This window comes from Perca fluviatilis, chromosome 10 (genome assembly GCF_010015445.1).
Source record: "Perca fluviatilis chromosome 10, GENO_Pfluv_1.0, whole genome shotgun sequence".
NCBI lineage: Eukaryota > Metazoa > Chordata > Actinopteri > Perciformes > Percidae > Perca > Perca fluviatilis.
Window position 1 is genome coordinate 4,762,693 of NC_053121.1, and position 26,235 is coordinate 4,788,927.

A 26,235-nucleotide genomic window follows, 5' to 3' on the forward strand; every position below is an offset into this window, starting at 1 on the left:
AAATCTCAAATATCCAGAATTCCTTGGTTCTAATAAGACAATGACAGTACCTTTGTGTAAATTCAAAACATTATTCACTTTGCTTAAATATTATGGTAATAATCTTGGTTTCTTAAAAAAGAAGAATGTGGTCTGGTTCAGCCTGAAATCCGGCTCTGTATGCGGGGAACCCCCCACGCCCCTTGGCTAACTGGTAGTGGTCCGTTAGCAAGGTTGTACTGCCGTGAGCATCCATCCATCCACCCAACCCTCCCTCCCTCCTGACCTCCATCCATCCACCCATCTATCCACCATCCATCCATCCATCCGTCCATCCATCCATCCATCCATCCATCCACCCATCCATCCATCCATCCGTCCATCATGAAAGCAAAAAGAGGCTCTGAATCTCACACACAATGTGGGAGTTAACAGAAATAGCAGGGAACAAATCACTGTCATGTATTAGGTCTATGCATAACTTATGGAAGCTGTACAGAGATTATTGTAACAAACATTGAAAACAAAGACTGGCTAAAATGCTCACCAACTTTCTAAAAGCATAACATTCTTAAATAAAACTAAAGAAAATCTAAATGTTTTTGGAGGGACACCTCCTTTTTTCCCTTTATCAGTTTTTTTTTTTTAATCATCACTTCATGGCCGGACAGAAAACAAATATACTGTATCAACATAAGATGTTTATTCTCCTCCATATTAAGAGAGGCTGTAAGAAATGATTGTGTCATTTACTCTTTTATCTATATTTATTTGATTCATTTTTTTTTATCTAAATGGGTGGTCATGCAAATAGAAAAAGCCAAGTCCTTTAAGCTTTTAGCTTGGTGGTAAACGTTGGTAGGTCACCTCTTGGCCAGTTCACCTCTTGATGAGTTGACTAGTTGCTGTATACTGGGTTACAAGGTGAGCTGGCTGGTTTGCTGTCTCTCTGTGCCTTTTTAGCTCAAGAGGTAACTAGCTATGTTTCCATATACACCAGCTGACTGTGCTTTCTCAGTTATTAATAAGCAATTGCTTCACGCATCACTCCTTATCTGGATATTCTTGCTGGAATCCATTTCTAAGTCAACCATTTATAAGCTTCTAAGAACCAAACCAGGCTAGCTAGCCAGGGATTGTATTTCAAGAGGTTGACTTGTTGTTTTAAGGTGGATTGGTATTCCAAAAATCATTGCTTGAAGTCTGCCTCGTTAACTGACAAGCCACCTAGTCAACAGGTAGATGGATATACTGAGAACTCAGCTAGGTAGGCGGTCGACTGGTCGCCCGATATTACGCTACTTTAGTTTTTCCGTGAACCGATATTTCCAAGAAGTTGAGCAGCTGACAAATCAACTTGTTTTCCGGGTACACGGCTGGTGTGCGGGCAGACGACAATTTGAGAGTTACTTTTTTTTTTTTTTTTTGTGCTCCAAGGTCCAACTTGGTAGCTTACGTGACAAATGGTGCACTCCTGTTTGGGGATACCTACTCATTGTTTAAGTATCCTGGATCTTTTCATTGACCTTTCCAGTTCACTACATCCATATGTCCATGCATGTCTACAAATTCTCTGCACCAGTCAAATGTGTATGACGTGTTGTGTAACAGCGTTCCTTTCCAATGGTCATGGCTACACAGCTTACATACCAGTGTATCAGTCTGTATCCAGTTGGTGTGTCCAAAATCAGCGTACAATCAGTTTTAGGATCTGAATCTGTCTTTCTGTTAGCAGTCTGCAGCCAGTATATCCAACAATTGTGAATCCAAGGCTTAAGTCTTTGAGCAGTCCTTTGTTCACAAGGCGGGACAAAGTGGCCTAAAACTAGTGTGCAGGCAGTCCACAAGCAGTCCCTCTAGAAAACCAAGACTGTACACAGTCCAAAAATCCAATGAAAACCAGTGGACCAACCAGTCAACCCCATTTCCAAAGCCAGTTTGAAAGCAGTCTGTAAACCGGTCTGCAATCCAGTACCAGTTGAGCAGTCCCTCTACCAGATGTCAGAGCTTAGTTCTCTGCTGGTGAGTGGTACGAAGGTGCTGTTCAGGTGGAGTTCTGGCTTCTTCCCAAGCGTACTGCTCTGGGTCACCTGGAAAAAAAACACACACAGCACCACGGTGATCAGCAGGAAGCTCCCCCCAAGCCACAACTCATAGCAAAAATCTACAATTAAAAAAACAAGGGCTGCATTTTACAGTATATACAGTACTATCGCATGCCAATAGTGCACTATGCCTCATTATATGACAACTATATACTGCATATGACAGCTATTTCCCAGTCTGTTAAAATAAATACATATTTTAGGTTGGATAATATGAAGATACTGTTTTCTTTCTAGATTTTCTTTTATCCAAACAGACCTCTTGTTCCCCAGTGAACTGCTCCTAACCCCTGGGGAGAAAAGAGGGGGTTTTATTTTAAATGTGATAAAACTCCGAGTACATGCACATAAAAAAAAAGGATACACTGTGTAGATGTTGGATGCTAGAAACTATCTAGGAACTGCCAAAAAAAAAGAAAAAAAAACATTGTCCTTTCTTTTCTCCCACCTGTCCATTCAGCAGTGTCATAGGGATGTTGCAATAGACGTGGCGCCCCCCGGGGCCCAGAGTGGAGAACTGCACGGTGGAGGGAGGTGGGAGGGGAGGCGACATGGAGGAAGGCTGTGGGGGAAGCGTGAACTCGTAGCTGCGGCAGAAATGCCTCATTTGGGCAGCTGTGGCAGTGTGACCGCCTCCCAGCGGCAATGTCATCTGGTTGTAGTCGGGGATCTCTGTCGCCAAGGCAACCTGTAGGGAGATAACATGACTTTTTGTTCACTTTCATCACCTGAAAGTATTATTCCGAGAGGTAATTAAAGTTCTTAATGCCAACACTTTACTTTCTGCATGAGCTATGAACACAAGCAAAGAGTCTGTAAAGTGTTTCAGCGAGGACCTCAAGTAAAGGCGCTCACACACCAACCCGATTATCGGCTGTTGGACAGTCTGGCGAGGTCAGTGACTCGAGTCTGTTCGGCGTGTTCCGTGCCCGTCGTCAGTCGGAGGAGCTGTTGGCGTTCATTTGGGCCGATTTGACTTGTTGAATTCGCCAGTGGGCAGTCGGACTCAATGACCAATCTGATTGGTGGAGCGCTAAATGATGAGCGGGATGAGCGTGACGAATGCCTCTCAAAATCTGACGAAAATCTTTTAAAGGTCCCATGGCATGAAAATTTCACTTTTTTTAACATTAATATGCGTTCCCCCAGCCTGCCTATGGTCCCCCAGTGGCTAGAAATGGCGATAGGTGTAAACCGAGCCCTGGGTATCCTGCTCTGCCTTTGAGAAAATGAAAGCTCAGATGGGCCGATCTGGAATCTTCTCCTTATGAGGTCATAAGGAGCAAGGTTACCTCCCCTTTCTCTGCTTTGCCCACCCAGAGAATTTGGCCCACCCATGAGAGAGAGAGAGACATCATGGCTTTCAAACGACCAAAGTGGCAGTTGGTCAAGGCCACACCCCCACCCTCCACCTTGCCCCCCCCCTCTCCTCCTCAATAGCTACAGACACAGAAATGGCACATCCTAAGGAAAGCTCATTGTGGGACTGGCTCTAGTGGCTGTAATTCTGCACTGAGGCTGAATTTCGGGAAAGAGACTTCAGATACGGTATTAGGGGACCACTAAGGTCTATATAAAAGAGACTTCAGATACAGTATTAGGGGACCACTAAGGTCTATATAAAAGAGACTTCAGATACAGTATTAGGGGACCACTAAGGTCTATATAAAAGAGACTTCAGATACAGTATTAGGGGACCACTAAGGCCTATATAAAAGAGACTTCAGATACAGTATTAGGGGACCACTAAGGCCTATATAAAAGAGACTTCAGATACAGTATTAGGGGACCACTAAGGCCTATATAAAAGAGACTTCAGATACAGTATTAGGGGACCACTAAGGCCTATATAAAAGAGACTTCAGATACAGTATTAGGGGACCACTAAGGCCTATATAAAACCATCCAAAGAGCACCATGTCATGGGACCTTTAAACTGACCTTAGTCGATCTGAAATGAAGACAGATTCAGCAACTGCACGGCCTATTTTCTCGCCTAAAATGTTTTCAGAAACACGTTTCGGTGAACTGTTTTCATAAAATACGAAATCGTATTCCGAACGAGCCGCCATTAAGGTCAGTTTTGAAATTCAGGAGAAACCAGACCCACGTGACGCGTTCGTCCAATCAGCTGCCGGTTTTCATTTTTTGGGCGACAATACAGATTAGCGCCACCTGCTGTTAAGGAGACGTATTACGTCTCGCGCAGAACCTATGCTCAATCGGCTTCGCTTTGGTGTGTTCCGAGGCATTTTTTTTTACCAACTCGGGGAGGCAGTCAGTCCGACTGCCTTTTCTCGACGGTCTGCAGTCGGGTTGGTGTGTCAGAGCCTTAAGACTACTCGCTACCGTTGTTGCTCTTAATACTACGTCATCCTACAGCGCCGCACAGCTGCTGCTATGCCCGGTGTGTTCCATACAGACGCTAAAGGGTGATTTTTGCGTCACATCTGATGCTGACAGGCACTGCCCCAGCGTCCGTATTTTACGAGTTGGGAGTGAGAACGGGTTGAGCTGCACTAGGACCGGTTGTCTGATGAGGCCCATATACGTTGGCCATCATATGGACAGTGTACTCATGTACACAGGCACCTAATTATTCAAGTCTCTTTAAAATGTAGTTGGACTAAATTACTTTTAAATAGGCTAACCCAAATAAGTATCATTGTTACTATTTCTTTTCAAATTACATGCCACTAGCTTGCATAAATGCAGTTGCATTTCCCTTTTTATTCATTTTCGGATATACAGTAGGCAAATTTTCTAAGTTTGGTGGGGGCGGGGGTGTTTTCATATTGGCCGCCAACCTGTGATAACACCCCTGCTGCACACACCATGGGGAGGCATATCTTTAAAAAAAACAACAACAAAAAGGCTAATGTTCTACAGCTTCAAAACGGATACCTTACAATATTACAGTAGATAATGTAAATTAATTCCATGTACTTGAATGTTTCTGAGAAAGCCTGACCTATAAAATTAAAGATCTGGTTGTAATAATGTGTGCGCGTGTGCATCTGTATGTGCGTTTGCATGACTGAAATTCTAGCTCCAGTCTAGCCCGTCATCACTACCTAACACCGCTGGATTTAGAAACACCGAGCTCAAGGGACTCGGTGTGGCTCAGGTGGTAGAGCGGCCCGTCTACCAATCGGAAATCGTGGTTCGATTCCTGGCCCTGCAGTCTAGAGTGCGGATCGGCCCGCATTTTTCAGTCCAAGCCCGGCCCGCGTCCGACAGAGCAGTAACTGAACCCGACCCGAGCCCGACAGGCATTAAAGGAACACGCCGACTTATTGGGAATTTAGCTTATTCACCGTAACCCCAGAGTTAGACAAGTTGATACATACCCTTCTCATCTCCGTGCGTGCTGTAAAGCTGTCTGACATCTCCAGTGGCATCAGCCCATCACAGAACATGCAGGTGAATGGTCCCAGTAATCCTACTGCTCCGAATAAGTGACAAAATAACGTTAACATGTTTTATTTAAATGTTAGTGATTTAGAGTAATAAATGTAACAAGCGATTACAATCATTTTCTTAACCGAAAAAAAAAACCGGAACTATATTCTCAGGCGGAAGAATAGTACTTGTACTTGGGCGGAGTGATATGCTCGCAGCAAGCCTGTCTGAGAATATTGTTCCCGGTTTGTTTACGGTTAGGATGGCTGTGTCTCATGTTACGTTGTTTTTTGTACACGCTGTGACTCTACAAATCACAACATGTAAACAGGAACATGTTATTTTGTCACTTTTGTCACAATTGGGAGCAGTAGGCTAGTTGGAACCAGTTACCTGCAGGATCTGTGCTGGGCTAAGCTAATGCTGGAGCCGTCAGACAGTGTTACAGCACGCACGGAGATGAGAAGGGTATGTATCGACTTGTCTTACTCTGGGGGTTACGGTGAATAAGCTAAATTCCCAATAAGTTGACGTGTTCCTTTAAGATATTTCTGTCCAAGCCCGACCCAGTTAAAATCTCATTTTTTTCTCATACTAATGACACATGTATGTTTATTTGTGCGGAAAACCTGTTTTTATTAAGCAACTGTAGGAAGGCATTCGGAAATGTCAAGAGATGAGCGCATCAGCGCACACGGGGCAACAAGCGCACGTTAACACAGGCACGCACAAGAGGCCCAATCATATCGCACTGATGTGACCGAGCTCGACCCAAACCCGAACATCATTTCTAAATATCTGTCCGAACTCGGCCCGTCGGGTCCCGTCTGGTCCCGTCTGGTCCTGTCGGGCTCGGGTCGGGTATCCATCCTATACTGCAGTCCCATGTCAAAGTGTCCTTGGGCAAGATACTGAACCCCGAATTGCTCCCAATTCTGCACCATCGGTGTGTGAATGTTTATCTGATGAGCAGGTGGCCCCCAGCGTATGAATGTGTGTGTGAATGGTGCCTCTACTGTAAAAGCGCTTTGAGGAGTCATTAAGACTAGAGAGCACTGTATAAATGCATAAATATGTAAGTAACAACATGAGTTTGAAGTAGTGTACGTGCAAGAGCTGACCTGATGATGTCCGTGGCGACTATCATTAGGGGGCGCCAAGGAGGCGGAGGTGGTTGTCATGGCAATGGTGGAGACGGTGGTCTGTAGGTCACCAAAGAGGCCCTGTTCACCAGAGTCCATCACCTGTTACCATAAAAAAAGTTATATAGCGTTTACTGTGCAGATGTATACAAATGTTCAAGGAGATTTTATCTCAATGTAAACAGAGATAGAAATAGTATTGGAATACATGGGTCATGTTGTAACATAAGACCTATGATATTCTATGTTTCTCTCATTGACAACAAAACCCATGAAACGGCCAAAACCAACAATGAATTAATAATTAAATTGAATTTGTAGCTAGAGCCTGATACATATCATTCCTCTGAGCCATAGAGCTCCATTGTTGTCCCAAAACCATTAAAAACACATCAATATTGCACTAGGTGACATGTTCCTGTAAATACTCACTAGAGCACCAAATGTGTATTAATGTGCAGCTGACAATAGTTCCCAACAAAAACAGTATTCAATCTTGTTTGAGTAACATTTGCTTAACACTACAGTGCTCAGCATTTCTAGGAAATGATCGTGTATATTCAGTAGGAGTGAAGGCTTGGGGCTACGTACACAAAGACAGGATATGGAAAGATATCTGACAGTAAGAAAAATATAGAATAACACATTGCATTATCATTTGAGTGGATGAAATTAATTTGGGTTAGGTTCAAGTTCCCTGTGCAGGATTTTGTATACTATATATATATATATAGTATTTCATTAACGTTAGTCTTGAAAGAAAAAGGTCACACGTCTTATGGCACACCTCATATCAGTACAGGTCATATTATGTCTATAGCCAGAGGTTTAGAAAACACAAAACTAAGGAAATCGTAGCCTGTTTGTTTTCTTTGGTCTGAAACTATTTCGCTAAAGTTCACTTTGTTGCATTTATGTATTTAGTTCACTTAAGTTAACACTGTCCAAGTTCAAGTGAACTGGAAGTCATATGGGTTCAGGCAGTCCGTAACATGTCATCCTCCAAGGTTTTGGTGGTGGCGAGGGGTCAAAACGCTGCTGATTGCCATTCAGTGGATGTTGCCGAGCATGATGGATGGCTTGAATTCTTCAGAGTTCTTGTGTCATTTTTCAAGATGATAAGAAGCGTGTTCCTTGGCCCATAAATTGAAGAAGCACTTTTTAGCAACATGGAGTTATACTTGGTTCTCCAAGCATGAACAGCTGCAGATGATCAGATGTCAGTCTCTACACTTAAACTCACAAAGCCCTGAAAGTTGGGGGAGTTTGATGTGCAGTGCTTGTTTCTGGAGCTATGTAAGTTACAGTACGATGATGTCAACTGGCCAAATGGACAAAACTAAAGAAGTCAACATTACGTGTGACTGAATGACATAAAGAAGACACTTTCCCATCGGTTCCAGGTACATAGTTCACTCTGTAGTCTATTTGTTTCTCAATGATTATTCTCCAGTGCCAAGCAGCAGGCGAACATCTCTGCTAATCAGGGCATACAGCACCTGAGGTGTTAACACATGGTAAACATGTACACATTTTCCCCCACTGTGATTCCCATTTTCATACATTACCTGTAATTAGCAGACATTTCAAAGGCCATCTGTTTGTTGTGGGTGTATGTGCCCCAGGGGAGCATAAGTAAATGTGCAGACTAAATTTCCACAGCTATGTTTTTTCCTAGACTCCTGGACATGCGAGACACGAAGTGTAATTTCCCCGCCAGGGCTCAGTCAAGTACGTCTTCTTCTTCTTCTTTTTACACCAAGCCAGCCGTTGTAATCCTTTGGGGCTCAAAGGGGCTTGGCATGCTCCATTTGCGGCAGCTATATGAACTATTTCTCATGCCTTTTGATAGTAAAATGTGTAAATATCTGTACATTGGGGACAAAAACGTGATAGTTGCCAAGGTAAAGAATCATCCTGGATGACTGATTTTCACTTCTGCCATCTAAAAAGAGGCAAAAATTGTCTGATGTTACTATTTTTTATGTTAGATGACATAGGAAGGGTAGGAATTCGGCGTAAACAGCATTACTAATCTTGAACCCTCCATTGAGTAGAGTTCACAGAATGAATGGCGATGTTTCCCCAGTAAGAGACTGAGGGAAAATGAAACAAAGTTGGAGTTACCCGAAAGATTTGGGGCTTTTGAGAAAACATTTGGGACTGGAGCCCCAGAAGCCACCCCCCGCGCTCCGCCTCTGCTTTACACCTGCAGCTATACACTTTCCTACCACATGCAATAAAACTGTTTAACACTGAGTTTTAGATAAAACTCACTATACATTACAATACAGGTTTATATTTTATAAGTACTATTTAAGTAGGTTGTACATTTTATTCGCCACTTACTGTACATATGTTTGTACAATCTTTCCTGTGTATATTTTCTGAGTAAGTGTTCTTGTATTGTATTTTATTTATTATTTTTTGTATATTCTATATGTGTGCTGTGTGCCTTATATTGGCTGCTTTAGCATACAAAGTAGGGCTGGACGATTTTGGCTAAAATCATAATCACGATTAATCGAACAAGTTACCTTGATTACGATTATTGAACGATTAAAAAAAAATTTTAAAAATAGTTTTGTAAACAAAATTATGGTAAATATTGACATGCCATCTTAAAAGTAAAATATAATTTCTCTCTTAAACAAAATAAATTATTGTAAATAAAATAAATTATTGTAAATATTGCCAAAATATAACTTGTATCCTTTGTAAACCTTTTGATCTTCCTCTCAGGGATCTTGTCCTGTCACTCTCTATGCATAAGCATTTACTCCAGGTTGTTATTAAGAAACACTAGCAGGTTTACCTTTTCAGGTTTCAGGCTATATGCTGTCTCAAGGCACCTGTTGCGCAGCTTCCATTCATCGTCAATGTAGTGCAATGTAAGGCTCAAATATGGGTCCATCGTCCTACTTGACCACAGATCAGATGTGGCTGCAAAGTGCTTAACAGACTTAAGTTCAGCAGCTACTTTTTTACGACATATTTGGTACATGTTGGGCAGCGCAGTTTGGGAGAAATAGTGTCGCGATGGCAAATCCTTTTCATATTGTGTAGCATTTGTAAATGCGTGTGTTATCGACACCTGCTTTGTGGAGGCAATTGTTGCTGGGCGATTGTCAGCCTCTCTCTTTTTTTGAGCCATGCACTGTTCATATTCGGTAATGTGATTGCGCTCCAGGTGTTGAAATAGATTGCTGGTATTACCTTTGGTCGCTATAACAGTTTTTCTGCAGTTTTTGCATTTTACTTGAGTTTGTTCGGTGTCGTCTTTATTGAAACCAAAATGTGTCCAAACGACGGACACTGCGTGTTTTTTTTTGGTACAAGCGGCTCCGGCTCCTGTTGCAGAGTTGACTCGGTGTTTGAGTTCTCCTCCATGTTGCTTCAATGTCACCAGACTGGACGGGGCGGAGTCACGTGACTACACACGCAGCGGCCGTAATATGTTTTAAGGGGAAAGTACATTAACACACAGTGGGCGGCCGCGGAAATATTAATAGGATTAAAAGACTGAAATAACCGACTTGGTAAAATTACGTCGGTTATAGGCTCTGAATTTCGGTTTCGATTAATCATCCAGCCCTAACACAAAGTATATCTGTCTGTGTGTCTGTCTGTCTGTCTGTCTATATGGTATATGGTACTACACAGTTGGTTTTAGAAAAGAAAAGGAAAATTGCCCTTTCCTACTATAGTATTTCTTTTGGTAGCTAATGTAAAGGTGTGCGGTTCTGTGCCAGTGTGTGCAGGGTTTTGAATGCTTGTGTGTTGTTTGTGTACCTGGCGTCTGGACAGCGTCTCTCTGCGTTTCGCAGGCATCTCGTAGACCACCTGTTTCCAAAACTTAGAGGACAGCTCATTGCTCTTAGGACCCCTCCACTTGATGATAGATAAAGCCTGAGAAGACAAGAGATTATTTAGTGGTCTTCTAGCTTCTCGTCACGTCATCTTTCCTCTCTCCCTCCATCCCCCTATCCATCCCACTCTCTGTATACCTTGATTGTATGTTTAAGTGCTTCCACCTCTTGATAGTTAATGACATTCTTCAGGTCCGCACATTCTATCATGATCACCTGGACAGAAACACAGAGGTAAAGGTCTTTAAGAAGGCAGAACAGAGCAACTCTCCTTATAGTGCAAAGTACTTCACAAATTCCTCAAACGTGTTAAAATGTAATCAAGGCAGATTTAGTTACTTCCTGTTGACTTCTCCAAATCATACCTTGATCTCCCCGGTAACCAGCATGGAGTGGAGGCGTGTCTCTATCTGGAAGATGCTCCACCCTCTTTTGGCGACAAACTCTGGAGTCAAAACAATGATCAAGCGTCTGCTCTGCTCCACGCTACGAGCCAAGTCCTCGATGTAGGCTGGCAGAGAGAGACAGGGAGACAGGGTTAGGCTGAAAAAAAATGAATGTGAAGACAGTTAGAGAGGGACGTCCCTTAGAAGGAAGTGAAGATCAAAATATGGCGGTGCCTTGCAATCTACTTGTCAAAAATTTATATGAAAGAAAATAAACAGTTGCAACTAAAATCTATGGGAAGTGAACGGTCCCATTATTGATTTTGTATATTCAATGTTTGTTCTTTTTCTTTACATAGACTGATAAAAAAGGGACTGGCACAAAAAGGAAGGAAACAAAGTAAGATTTTGTCATTTAAAGGAATGGCTTAACATTTTGGGAAATAGTCTTACTCTCTTTGACATGAGAAGATTGATATCAATCTCATTTCTTTAAGCATGGAGCTGGATTAAGAATACGGCTAGCTTATTTTAGCAAGCTTCACAAAGCTTAATTTGGCCATCACATAAAAGCTAAAGGGTGAAAAGCTAGCCTGGCTTGGTCCAAACTGATAAACTACACCAACCAGCACCTCGAACAGCTGACTAATTAACACCTCATGTCTCATTTGTTTAACTTGTACATAAGGACCATGTAAAAAAAAACACTTTGTGGTTATAGAGGGAATTACGTGCTGTAACTATTTCCTGGCAAACAGCTGGGTGCAGTGGACTGCACTGCGTCTGCAGGTGTCATCACCGTTTGGTATATATAAATAAGACAGCTTTAGTGCGGTTGCTAGGTGTATTCCAGTTTGTTGCTTAGCTTGCCTAATACACCTTGACTTCTGCTATGATATATTATCTTATGTAACTTTCTGTGATACACAAAATGCAATAAAATGAAATAAATTCCCACTCTTGGTCCAATATTTGACCAGCTTTGCTTGATGGCTTTTTAAAGAAATAACTCAATATTTTGGAAAATATGGTTGTTCACAGTATTGTGTGGTCAACTACGGGCAATGGGACAGCCCCATTGGGATGCTTTAGGATAGACTATGTATGTAGGATTGCTTAGGTTTGGTGGGTTGACAACATTTTGGCCTGGTTTGGCTTTACTATATATATTGTATAAAATTGTTGCAGGCCTACAATAAAGTGTAGGGCGGCCTAGAGCCTTTACACATACCTTTTTATAGTGCGTACAATACTAAGCTATTAAAATAATATTTTTTATGGTTACAACATCCAAAACACAAGATTCACTCTTAGGGCCCTATTTTAACGATCTAAGTGCACGTTGTGAAGCGCATGGTGCATGGTGCTAGTTTAGCTAGTTTGACGGCAGAAAAAAGGGTCTGTGCGACGGGCGCATGGTTCAAAAGGGTTGTACTTAGTGTCTTCATTAATTCATAGGTGTGTTTTGGGCATAACCTGCAATCAACCAATCAGAGATCATCTCCCATTCCCTTTAAAAGCCAGGCGTGTTCATACCTTGGCGCATTGCTATTATGATGGCGGATTAAACTAGCAAAGACGCCGGGTGCAACATAGGGCCCTCAGTGGTTTCTGTGACATGAGAAATACTTAAAAAATACAAACGTTTGAAAAAACAGCAACAGCCAAAATACACAGCTACCATTATACCTACAGGGCCGTGGCCCCACCTACTGGAAAAGTCACACCAGGCCACAGGTTATTCATGTTAAATGGGCTTTAGAGCTTTGCTGATACACAACCATCAGCTTTTACTTATAATTTAGGAAGATGAATGTGAACTCGGCGAGGTAATTGGGCCGACAATGAGTTAAAAAGTTGAGTCTGAAGTTGAGCTGTATGCGTTGATTTACAGCACGAGTCAATACAGAGCCAGGAGTTCTCCGCACCTTTAAATGATTCTTTTCATCCTCGCTGTGGTGCTGTTGCTTCACGCCGAGCCCAGTGCAAACCCCATCTTCCCAAACTGTCCCATTTCCAATTATTCGTTTGAGACATTCTCAATGGTTTTTGGAACGGGTGTCACTGAAATGGCTCATTATTTCTCAAATGTGTAGTTACCAACAATGTCTGAACACTGTGTGTTCTGTGAAAAACAGATTACCTCTCTTTGTGTGTCTCTCTCTCTCCACCATCTCTTCACTTGCTAACTAAATTAATGACAGAGTCTCTCCAACAACACATTGCAATTTCACGCTCAATTTGAGGGGCACAAATAGTACCGAACATCCCAAAATTCACTCCATTTCTTTCTCTTCTCTGCTTTGCTTTTCCATCTCTCTCTTTATCTTTCTCTCTCTTGTCCTCACAGTTAACCTCCCCTCCTATCTCCCGCCCGCCACTTCCTCTTGCCGCTCTCTATTTTTGAGGATTATGTAAATCAATTAATGAAATAGAACAAACCAACGACCCCGTCCCCACCTCTTTCTGTTTCCGTTGTTTATTTCTCGCTCTCTTGTTAATTTCGGAGGGCTAATGGAGCGGATAATTGAATAGTGTATTTTAGGTTGCATTGCCATGCTGCTCTGTCAATGGCTTTAGTACGCATTGAATAGGCCCCTCTCTCTGTTTCTGTAATTCACTCAGTCATTTTCACACTCCGTAACCTTTAGTTCATATGCAGCTTAGAGTAAGTTATGCGCATTATGCACAGTGGACATTTGTTTTTTAGGATGTTTTCAGGGCACAGAGAGGAAGCCTCATTTTTGGAAGAAATATGACTTTCTCATCTGCTTTTAGGATGCCGTCTTGTGTGTCGGGAGGGGGCATGATTTTGGCTCAAGGCGATTCATTATGAACCATGTTTAGGTAAATTTATTTATGTATTTTAGGAGGAAATGTTAGGTAGTGCAAATAACACACATTAGTTTCCTACTTTCTTGCCACATTATAAAGTTATTTTAGCGACTACATTCTTTTTTTAAGGAAGTTTTGTGGACAAGTTGAACCAGTGTTTGAACTATACCGTGGCCTTTGGGGGAGCCAATGATGAAATGATTAGCCGATTAAAAATTGGATTGACATAACTGTTTGGATCGTTTCCAGTTTCTAAATTGTGAAGATTTTCCTGCATTGAGTGCTTTTACTTTTAATACTTTGAGTACATTTTCATGATGATACTTTACTTAAGTAACATTTTCAATGCAGGACTTTTACTTGTGACGGAGTATTTTTAGAGTGTGGTATTAGTACTTTTACTTTAGTAAAGGATCTGAATACTTCTTCGACCACTGCTGTTAATATAAATATATTGATTGTTGCAGTTTTAATGATCCTCCCTATTTTATAAATCTCTCTGGACACAGATACATTGAATACATGTGTAGGAATGTCAACTGTATGTGATAAACAGCTTTATACCATGGTCTGGGTGAATACTCGATTCTGATTGGCTGCAGGGTGTCCATTAAAAAGTGATATAGGACACCTACTAAAGGAGTTCGGTGAAACTGTTTACTGTTCTAAATGAATGCGCTACATTAAATCAAAAAGGAAATGTGGATTTATTATTTCCAACTCGTCCTCTGAACACCACAGGATGGCGCTAAAACACACAGGCTGCAAGAAGTAAGTTCTACTGGCCCTCTGGACTGACTTTGTTTCACAGAGAATAACATTATCTCACATCCCGTTCACTGTTCAGCTCGCTGCTTCAGGCTGCGCCGCTGCAGCCGACAGTAACGTTACACATCGCGGATCTAATTCTTCGTAAAAGTCGATTATTTTTTGTTTGGGGACAATGACATGGCTGGATAGCTAGCTTGTCTTGTTGTTCAACATACTGTCAAATTATTTTTACTGATTGCCAACTGTACTCAATGTTATTGACTTTGGATCTTGCTAGCATAGCGTTAGCTTTCTGGCTCGTAGGAGGGGGGGGGGGGGGGAGGGGGGGGGGTTTTTTTTTGGTGGAGAGAACAACGTTTGCATTGCATAAGAACCTAATGGATGGGAATGATTGTTCCAGGTATTAGTCAAACAGTCAGGCGTAACCAGGGAAACGGAGTTATTGTTTGGATAAACTTTAGATTTCGATTGTAAAACTAATTAAAATATGAAGTAATGTTTTAAAAATATGTTATTTGGCAAGTGACCATGGTATAAGTAAGGGTTAATGCCCTTCGAGGTGTCCATTGTCAGGTATTAATGGACGACGGCGGAGGCAATGGTTCACGCCTCGCCGTCGTCCATTAATACCTGACAATGGACACCTCGTCGGGCATTAACCCTTACTTATACCATGGTCTGGGTGAATACTCGATTCTGATTGGCTGCAGGGTGTCCATTAAAAAGTGATATAGGACACCTACTAAAGGAGTTCGGTGAAACTGTTTACTGTTCTAAATGAATGTGCTACATTAAATCAATAAGGAAATGTGGATTTATTATTTCCAAATCGTCCTCTGAACACCACAGGATGGCGCTAAAACACACAGGCTGCAAGAAGTAAGTTCTACTGGCCCTCTGGACTGACTCAGTTTCACAGAGAATAACATTATCTCACATCCCGTTCACTGTTCAGCTCGCTGCTTCAGGCTGCGCCGCTGCAGCCGACAGTAACGTTACACATCGCGGATCTAATTCTTCGTAAAAGTCGTTATATATTGTTTTGGGGACAATGACATGGCTGGATAGCTAGCTTGTCCTGTTGTTCAACATACTGTCAAATTATTTTTACTGATTGCCAACTGTACACAATGTTATTGACTTTGGATCTTGCTAGCATAGCGTTAGCTTTCTGGCTCGATAGAAGGGTTCTATCAGCTGAGCGGACTATATAAATATCTCCGGTTGCTAAGGGAGGCAAGTCGTATCTAAGGTTCTTCCTAATTCCTGGTGGAGAGAAAAACGTTTGCATTGCATAAGAACCTGATGGATGGGAATGATTGTTCCAGGTATTAGTCAAACAGTCAGGCGTAACCAGGGAAACAGAGTTATTGTTTGGATAAACTTTAGATTTCGATTGTAAAACTAATTAAAATGTGAACTAATGTTTTAAAAATATGTTATTTGGCAAGTGACCATGGTATAAGCGGGTTAATGCCCTTTGAGGTGTCCATTGTCAGGTATTAATGGACTTCGGCTGCGCGTCGGACGGTTCACGCCTCGCCGTCGTCCATTAATACCTGACAATGGACACCTCGTCGGGCATTATCCCTTACGTATAGAACAGATGAACCTCCTGACATTCCAATCTAAACGCTCCATTCACCGTCCGAAGCGGGCAAGGCCAGAGATGACTTTAATAATGATGGATGGGTGTGTGTGTGTGTGCTGAGAATAACTACAAATCTGTTTATCACAGCATCTGCTTTTTTTTCTCATACTCTCATACTCTTATTGCATGTCAGTGTCTTGAAATTATTTCATCATTAAACCATTTCACAGTGTTCAGTGTATTTTGAGAGTACAGTATATACATTTGTGGTTGTAAGCATCCATAGGCAACAGCTGAAATACATACTGTACTGTAATCCAAATCCTGTCAGCATCCCGTGTCAATTATCCTCAAACTTTTAGTATATTTGTAAAATAAAGGGGGGATGGACATACAGACGGACAAGTAGATGGCGTGTGCCTACATGTGTATGGTAGTCAGTGTTTCCCCTTTCTGTCTGTGTCAAATATGGAATTGTATGTCTGTGTGTGTGTGTGTCAGGTCAGAGCATTGACAGAGCAATAAGAGTCATATTTCCCCCTCCAGTTGGACAGAGTGACACATAACCCCAGAAATGATGCCAAACTTATACGTATATGTGTGTGTGTGTTTGTGCACTGTGGGCACTCTATGCATTCTGTTCACGTGTGAAAATGTGTAGGTGTGAAATTAGATCAAGATGTGAGCTACAGTGTGAAAGACATGCACGCTACACACTATGGTGTTGTGTGTTGCTGCCTGCGTGTGTTTGTGTGTCCATGTGACATTACACAAACATGTGTGTGTCTGTTTGGAAGTGTGTTATGATGAAGATCCACATACATTCTTATATATTCTGACAGAGTGATAAATTCTTGGTATTGGGGGTTATAATGGCCCATCGAGTGAGAGACAGGGTGTGTGTGTGTGTGTGTGTGTGTGTGTGTGTGTGTGTGTGGTAGGAGGAGGGGAGGGGGTGGAGGAGTAGGTAGACAGACGGATAGATAGATGGATACTTACTACTGCTGGGTATTAGATCTCTGTCTGGTATAAACAGCTTGTATCCACAATGTTTCTCTAAAACATCCGGCAGGATCTCCAAAGCAAATGTTTCCTCATCGCTGCTCATCCTGCTAGGGAAGAGAACAATAATCATGACTTCAGATACAAAATCAAATAACTTAAATGAGCACCTGGTGGTGGCTGAAAATGCATTTTCAGGTGTTAACATAAAAAAAAAAGGGAAACGACTGGCCTGGCTCTCTCCAAAAAGAGAGAAAATATGCCCACCAGCACTTCTAAAGCTCTTAAAATAACACATTGTAACTTTTTTTTTTTTTATCTGTACACAAACAGAAAGATTTAAAAGATTTAATATTTTATATAATCATAACATAATTATATTATATATTTTAGGCCAAGTAACTATTTCTTGACCAACAGCAGTTATCTGGCCAATACTTCTCCAGCTAAAGCCCAAGCACACATCTGTGTACAGACTAAGGCTGTCAAGTTAACATGAGGATAGTAACTACATACTCTCACCCTTTCCTCTTTAAGGAACGGTTTTAAATGGTTCAAGTCACAATTGTTGCAAATCTGTGCTAATTGGTTAATTGTTATGGAACGTATAAATTATTACAACTCAGTGGGAGCCAACTGAGTTTCAGTGCTGAAGAGTCCGACACAGAGTTCCAGTTATGAAGACAATGACCCACAATCCATTTTTTTTTTTTAAACATACACTACCGGTCAAAAGTTTTAGAACACCCCAATTTTTCCAGGTTTTTATTGAAATTCATGCAGTTCAATGTCTTATTGTACTCTGAAATGAAAGTATAGAACAAATGAACAATTTAAGTTAAAAAATAAATCATGGAATCAATTTATAAACCAAAATGTATTCTAAATTTTTGACTCATCAAAGTAGCCCCCTTTGGCAGATATAACAGCTGAACACACTCATGGCATTCTTTCTACAATGGAAATCAAATATTCTTCAGAAAGTTCTTCCCAACTCTGTTGCAGAAGTTCCCATAAATGTGTGGCACTTGTAGGTTTCTTTGCTTTCTCTTTTCTGTCCAGTTCATCCCAAACCAGCTCAATGGGGTGACTGTGCTGGCAACCCCACGTCTTTAAGGTTACCATCTTGTTCTTTTTTCCTAAGGTAGTTCTGGCATAGCTTGGACTTATATTTTGGATCATTATCTTGCTGTAGGGTGAACCCCTGACCAACTATGCGCATACCAGAGGGTACTGCATGGCGCTGCAAAATGCTGTGGTAGCCGTTTTGGTTCAGGGTGTTGTGTGGGAGCAGTACTGGGTGGCGGGAAGTGCAATGCAACATTACAAAGAATGAAACACTTTTACAAAGCTCGAAACAAATTTACATTTTGGAAAACAAATTTACATTTTGGAAAACAAATTTACATTTTGGAAAACAAAATAACATTTTAGAAAACAAATTTACATTTTGGAAAACAAATTTACATTTTGGAAAACAAATTTACATTTTGGAAAACAAAATAACATTTTAGAAAACAAATTTACATTTTGGAAAAAAAATAACATTTTAGAAAACAAATTTACATTTTGGAAAACAAAATAACATTTTCGAAAACAAATTTACATTTTAGAAAACAAATTTACATTTTGGAAAACAAAATAACATTTTAGAAAACAAATTTACATTTTCGAAAACAAATTTACATTTTAGAAAACAAATTAACAAGATGCAAAACACTTTTACCAGTCCCGGAAACAAATTTCCAAATGACAGATTCTTCACGGAAAGGGAATGTACCACATACCGGAAGTGATGAGGTGTTGTTGGTGAGCGCAGTCAATTTGTGTTGTTGTGAGTGAGTATATGGCGTGAATGAAGTTTATGGTGACTTTACGTGTGGTCGGTGTTTGGAGTTTTTATATGACGCGGACCTGACGGAAACATTGGAAAAACAGGGAACGTATACGACAGCCGCGGCCGGATCGGAGCTACAGCAGGGGGCAGCTGAGTCCGTCTGCAGCTGCAGGACCTGGAGCTCACTGCCCATTCCTGGGAGCCAAAACCGGCACCACGCAGCTGGAGACCCAGGCCGTATTGCTGGGCCCGCTGGAGGAGAAGAAGCCCGGGAGAATCAGATCCAGGACTGAACGGAGCGGACTGTCACAGCCTGCTGAAGTTTAAATCACAGGTTTCCTAAAGGGAGTCTGGCGGGACTCGGACTGTGGACCGACGAAACACGCACTTAAAGTCTCGTTAAATAAATAAATACATGCAGAAATAAATGAATCATTAGTGTTTAAACTTCACTTTGAAGCAGAACCTCTTAGTTCAGAAGGGTGAAGTTTCCGTTTGTACTCATCTGTGAACTGATTATAATAAATATTCTTTGTATTAACAAATTAATTAGTCTCTTTGTCTTTTTGTTTAAAAAACTAGAACATCGCATGAGATTTTGACGATTTATAGTGATTTTATTTCCGTATACCCTTGCCTTGCGCTACGCTGCTGATGCATTAAGGACGGCCCATAGACAGTATATAAGGGAGTGCCTCCCCTGTTCCAAGATGGCGGCTCTATTGACGCATTCGATCCATAACTGCCGTGGTCAAGGCGACATGTATACAACACCTCATCACTTCCGGTATGTGGTACATTCCCTTTCCGTGAAGAATCTGTCATTTGTAAATTTGTTTCGGGACTGGTAAAAGTGTTTTGCATCTTGTTAATTTGTTTTCTAAAATGTAAATTTGTTTTCTAAAATGTAAATTTGTTTTCGAAAATGTTATTTTGTTTCCAAAATGTAAATTTGTTTTCTAAAATGTAAATTTGTTTTCTAAAATGTTATTTTGTTTTCCAAAATGTAAATTTGTTTTCTAAAATGTAAATTTGTTTTCGAAAATGTTATTTTGTTTTCCAAAATGTAAATTTGTTTTCTAAAATGTTATTTTGTTTTCCAAAATGTAAATTTGTTTTCTAAAATGTTATTTTGTTTTCCAAAATGTAAATTTGTTTTCGAAAATGTCATTTTGTTTTCCAAAATGTAAATTTGTTTTCTAAAATGTTATTTTGTTTTCCAAAATGTAAATTTGTTTTCTAAAATGTTATTTTGTTTTCCAAAATGTAAATTTGTTTTCCAAAATGTATTAAAGTGTTTCATTCTTTGTAATGTTGCATTGCACTTCCCGGCCACCGTAGAGCAGGGAACGTGGGCCCAAACGCAGAGAGCAGGCAGGCAGGAGAAGGTTCAAACTGAGGATTTATTACAAAAAGCGGCAGTACAGAGACTGGAAAAACACGAGAAAAAAACAACCAAGGAAAAACTCACAAAATAACGCAGGAATAATAAGGCTCCAGGCTCAAACAAAGAAACAGAATACCAACACTACTGACAGGACACAGGCACGATCGGACACAAAATGATCCAACAAGAGACAGGGGGAACACAGGGGTTAAATACAAGAGGTAATGAACAAATGAGGGCCAGGTGATACAGCAGGTGAAACACATCAGGGCGGGGCAGGACAATCAACGAAGGCGGGAAAACACAGGAAGTAAGACTAGACATGACAAGACAGAAAACAGACTATCTAAATAAAACAGGAAGCAGAACAGGGAAATGCACAACAAAATATACACAGACCACGATGCACAAGACAGGATACGTCAATACAACAGGGAACAGAAATATACCGAATATACAAACACAGGAAACATACAGAAATCAATAATACAGGCAACAGAAATGACCAAACAGGTAACAAATGGAACAAAATACAAAGCAAAACCTCAAAACCATAACACAGGGTGCCTTTCACTCTGTACAAATCACCGACCGTGGATCCAGCAAAACAGCCCCAGACCATCCCGCTTCCTCCTCCATGTTTGACAGTTGATGTCACACACTGAGGAACCATCCTTTCGCCTACTCGACGGCGTACAAAAATCCTGCGTGATAAACCGAAGATTTCAAATTTTGATTCATCAGTCCATAGCACCTTCTTCCAGTCTTCAGTAGTCCATTGGCGATGTTTCTTGGCCCAGGCAAACCTCTTTTTCTTAATCTGACGTCTTAGCAATGGCTTTCTTGCTGCACCTCCACCTATCAAACCTGCAGCTCGATGTCTTCTCTTTACAGATGAAACTTGAGACTTGCTTATTACGACCACTATTAAGCTGTGCTTGAAGCTGTTGTCCTGTGAGCCGCCTATCACGCAAGCTGTTGACTCTCAGAAACTTGTCTTCTGATTCTGTCATGGCTTTGGGTCTGCCAGACCTCTTCCTGTCAGAGTTTCTCCCAGTTTCTAAGTGCCTTTTGATGGTGAAGAATACTGTACTCACTGACACCTTGACTTTCTTCGCAATTTCTCTGTAGGAAAGACCAACATTCTTAAGAGTTATGATGGTCTGTCTCTGTTCCATTGTTAATTGCCTTTTTCCCGACATTTTTATAGCAACACGCTACTTTCTGCAGTACAATACTGTTCAAATAATGTTCACGAGGGTACAGTACCACAGTGTGTTCCAACAATACTTTTATACAAACAGAGGGGGTTGTAAGTAATCCAGACAAGTTGGAACACCTGTGGGAATTGGTAGCACCAACTTTCAAAGCTTGATCAACCTCCATTGCTGCAGAACAGCTTTATGTTGTTTACCCATTTCTTGTTCCCTGAAAAAGGCCTTTTTGTAAAATTCTGAAATGTACATTATTTTGCAGTTTTGGGTAACCTTACTTTTTTTTTTTTAACCTCAGGCAGTTCTTCAGCACTTACCTTTGTACCATTTGAAGCTATTCATTGGACTTGAACTGCTAAAATTTGAAATAAAAAACAAAAAAAATTGGGGTGGTCTAAAACTTTTGACCAGTAGTGTATATCATTTTATTTATTAACCAGTTTTTATTTATCAATATGACTATTACATATACACAGACACAAAGCTACCAAACCTGACAATATCACTGTAATTACTCCAGATGGTGCCTATAATTTATAATTCTATAAATAATAATAAATTAATTAATTGAATATATTTTTTTTTTTGCTGTTTTTTTTTTGGAGTGATTTGCATAGCTGTGCATAACTGGCTATGGACTATTTAACTTATTTATTATCTTGTTAAAAACAGTATAGTTTTACATTGGTAATTTGTGTCCATCCTGTATTTATCAAGTATGATGAAGCAATAGATATATATTCTTTTATGTTTAAATTATGATCGCCATTATTAATCTGCATAAAGTGGAGTGTATGTTCTTTTCACAGTAATATATATATTTTAAATATAATTATTATTTATTTGCCAATAAATACCTCCAGCAAATAAAGCCCTCTAAAACCACAAAATCTCTGTTTGTTTGTTGATACATGTTATCTAGTACGCTTTAGAGAGAACCAGGCCAGCTGTTTCCACGTGCTTTCATTTTTTATGTCACCACGCCACAACTCCATGACTGTGGAACTTTTTTGCAATGGAAGCTGATTTAAATCTACGTTTAAACAATCACAAGCCTTTAAAGCAACACTAAAGAACTTTTCCCGCTTCATTCCCCCTACAGGTTGGAAGCGGAATTGTCCGTTACATTACATTATGCAAGTTTGCCAGATCGGGTAGAGGATCTGTAGTTCGAATGAGACATAATGAGACTTTACGACAGCGGTAATGGACAATTCTGCTAGCAAGTTAGCAAGTCCTTTTCATGCTGCGATTGTGAACTCCAGACAACAACGTTAGCATGATACGAAAGCTTTGTTTAAAGAGCCCCTATTAAACTCCTTTTCAGCATCATATTTGTACTCCCGGGGTCTCCTAGAATAGGTTTACATGCTTTGATGCCTCACACGCCGGGAGACGCGCGACAATAACGGGATGGCGGAGGTTGGGTTTAGGAAAAAACAACGGGGAAAGGACGCCTCACATGCTGGGAGATGGCCGCACGGAACGCACGACAATAACGGGGAAACAAAACGCCACACGCGGGACGCGATCCCCGGCCTCCGGGGTGAAAGTCCTGAATTGTTTGACCCATCCACCACCCCAACCAACCTGCTTACGTGGATTTTCTGCATTTCATACTACTCGCTGCCGTAGTCGTGCTGTGACCACGACATATGCTTCCCATTTAAATACATTAGTTTACATTTTTGTGCTGGCCCACCACGAAAAAAACGCCAAAAACGTCCCCGTGAACACGAATCAATAGATGAAATAACGTGACCATTTCACGATCTGCCATGAGACTGGGTTGTGACAGCACATATGAAAAACTGGACTGGCTGTCTCAAGCAGTGACATCACTGGTTGAGGAATTTCAAACAGGAATGTGGCGTTTAAGGCAGTTGAGAGTCTGTGGGAGAGAAAGCTAGACTGGGTAAACCCAGCCCAATTTGATTTCGCCCTGCAGCTCAGGCTGGAAACCTGTACGTTTATCTATCCTGCTTCCCTTACAAATTTGTGGGAACCAATCACAAACGTATCCACCTGGCGCGCTATTGGCGGGTTTAACACAATGACGACCAAGCAGCTTTTTGTTTACATTCAACAAGCCGGCCACCGAAGCGCAGCACTCCATGGCAGCAACCCGATGATGCCGCTGTCGATGCTACGTCACCAGGATCGTTGGTCTGATTGGTTGAAGGACTATCCAATTGCGTACAGAGTCATTTGAACTATGCCCATTGATCACGCCTCTTGTGCAGTAGAAAATAAAGAGCAGACTCCCCAGACTGTTCAATGTTCAATCTTAAAAGATTGAGCTTGGTCTGGTGACAGACCAAGCAGACTAAGAGAAAGCTCCATTTGGAGTGAAATGTGTTTTTTTGTACATATATTATGTACACAAAAAACTATATGACACACATAAAGAGACGGGAAAAATCCCGAAAAGCATAATAGGGGCCCTTTAATACATGTGGACAGAGGCAACTGACCTGCCCAAACAGTCAAGGTCCACTTTTGTGTAGGACAGATAGCCATCATACTCCTTATTATCTGTGAAGAGAGAGACAGAGTTAGTGAGAGAACATTCCCTTCATTTTAAACAGCATCACCTGAACATATCCTGAAGATACTTTCTGATCCTCCTACATCTGGACCTGATGGAAGCAAAGGGATATTGGGAGTACCCTGCTAAGCAAATCAGACTGACTTAGGATGTGTTTGAAATCAATAATTCCAATCAGTACTACTATATTAAGTCTGTAATTTGCTTTCTTCACTTCTTTTGTTTTCTTAATTATTACGGTTTTCTATTGTCGAAAAATTGCTTATCATCACATGATGGAACAAAACATAAAATCACCCAGTCAAGTAAAAAAAACAAATGTTTGTTGATCACTTTTTTGCCTTTTTCTTGAAAACAGTGGAAAGAGAAGAACCAAGACAGCTTTTCATAGTTTTATTTTGTGTCTGTCGACTGTGCGTGTGTATTTTACAATGATAAAATGTATGTCTATTTAAATGGAGCCTGGTGGGTTTAGCGATAGCAATTTCGCTATTACGTTTTTATGTTTTAAAAAAAGAATCTTAATCTCAGAAAGGCTGTAGAGATCTTTTCTATAGTGTTGTCAAACACTTAGAACAATAATCTGAGCCTGTCAATGGCAAAACAAGCACTTTTGTGGACGTAAATTGAAGGTGCGCAATTGCCCAGTAACATTATATTGTATAGGGAAATAGGTACCCTTTAAGTGTAGACATGATTGAGTGTAATTGTTGTGTATCTTCTGGTCTTTGTATTGCTTCACCAACATGTTTTTATAATAACTAACCGATGGCATTTCTGTAAGTACTCTCTTCACTCGCACACACTCATTATCGAGTGCGAGTGTGTGTACGCAGCATTTCAGCAATGAGTCGGCAACATGGACATTTTGCGGAAACCACTGTATGCCCTCCACTGTTCTCTTGCTGCCGTCTTCCACGTTTGTAGCTCTCTGCTCCTCCCGGTACAGTATGCATATTGATATAAGCCCTGATCCTGTTGTAAGTTGCCTGCTGCTGTTGTACGATTGTCCCAAAGCAAAAGCGAGCACACAAATAGGCTTACCATCTTCCGTCTCATCGCTTCCAAAGTGTCTCCTGTAGCAGAGCATGATCTCCAGGTTGTAACACTTATACAGTGCCGTGAGGACTCCCAGTAGCAACAATATGACCCCCAGACCACCAGCCAACTCCAGGCGATACATATCTACAGTCAGAGAGATACAGCAAAGGGGAGGGGTAGAAAAGACATCGATGAGACGGTACAGTCTGTCAGTTAGGGTTCAAGGGATCACTGACTGTGAGGTAGAAACAAAAATAATCACGGATTTTCTCCAACACGCCAGACTTTAAACAGTGTTTGACTGAAGCTCAGCGTTGTTGTTTTTGATTTTCTTCTGTGCTTCTTACAAACTATTTTGCTCACGTCTGAGTACAGTATATCAAGTCAATCTGCAACAATGAAAACAACAAACGACCACCAGATTGGCAAGTTTTCGAAAATAAATAGACATTTGTACAAACAGACAGTCACAAATGGTTTTTGAGGAATCATGCTGTATGAAGAAGCTTTGTTAACTGTCTGCCTAACATTCCCGCCGATAAAGCGCACGCACGCGCATGCGCATGCGCACGCACACGCACACGCACACATAAGACATGTTAATATGACCAAAGAAACGCGCTGTTTGTCAAGAGCAATTATCTTTGTAATTATGTAACTTTCATTTGCTCGTACAGAAATTCCCTTTGGGCCTGTTCTCTTCTGCGGGGAGATCAGAGGTCAGAGGCTGATTGAATATTACAGTTTGACATTTGATGAAAGCTTCATTAGGCACTATTTTGATGTCAACATTGAGTGACATGACTCCCTGTAATGTGAAATGGTTGCATGTGGAGTGCCAGTGCAATTACTGTAACAGACCACTCTGCAGCTTCAGCGTGGAACACTTAGCAAAGCCAAAGAAAGCCAGATATTTTAGTGTAAAGGTTGAAGACCAATCCAGTGAATACAGGACTCAATGGGTGGCAAAAAGAGGACGTTTGAAACGCCCATGTTGCTCTGTTTCTGTTGGATATGTAAGTAAAGTAGGAAAACTGTTTGCTAACTTGTTTGACAACTTACTCAGTTCATTTAAAGTGCTCATATTATGCTTTTTGGCTTTTCCACTTTCCTTTATTGTGATATA

At 41.0% G+C, this 26,235-nt stretch overlaps 1 protein-coding gene across 4 annotated transcripts in view; it reads right to left on the bottom strand.

Annotated features, from left to right (window-relative positions):
* Positions 1–1,389: 1,389 nt before the first annotated feature.
* Positions 1,390–26,235, bottom strand: part of il1rapl2 (interleukin 1 receptor accessory protein-like 2) — a 625,772-nt gene continuing 600,926 nt past the window's right edge. For 3 of the 4 annotated variants that reach the window (XM_039813805.1, XM_039813806.1, XM_039813807.1), the window contains 10 exons: positions 25,113–25,253; positions 23,995–24,055; positions 17,080–17,192; positions 10,863–11,008; positions 10,636–10,713; positions 10,421–10,537; positions 6,608–6,730; positions 2,533–2,772; positions 2,344–2,374; positions 1,390–2,069 (listed from right to left, as the gene is read on the bottom strand). In XM_039813805.1, the coding sequence (XP_039669739.1) occupies positions 1,981–2,069; positions 2,344–2,374; positions 2,533–2,772; positions 6,608–6,730; positions 10,421–10,537; positions 10,636–10,713; positions 10,863–11,008; positions 17,080–17,192; positions 23,995–24,055; positions 25,113–25,253 (1,139 nt within the window). In that variant the 3' untranslated portion in view covers positions 1,390–1,980. The remainder of the gene's footprint in view (positions 2,070–2,343; positions 2,375–2,532; positions 2,773–6,607; positions 6,731–10,420; positions 10,538–10,635; positions 10,714–10,862; positions 11,009–17,079; positions 17,193–23,994; positions 24,056–25,112; positions 25,254–26,235) is intronic. The other variant, XM_039813808.1, reaches the window with a different exon arrangement.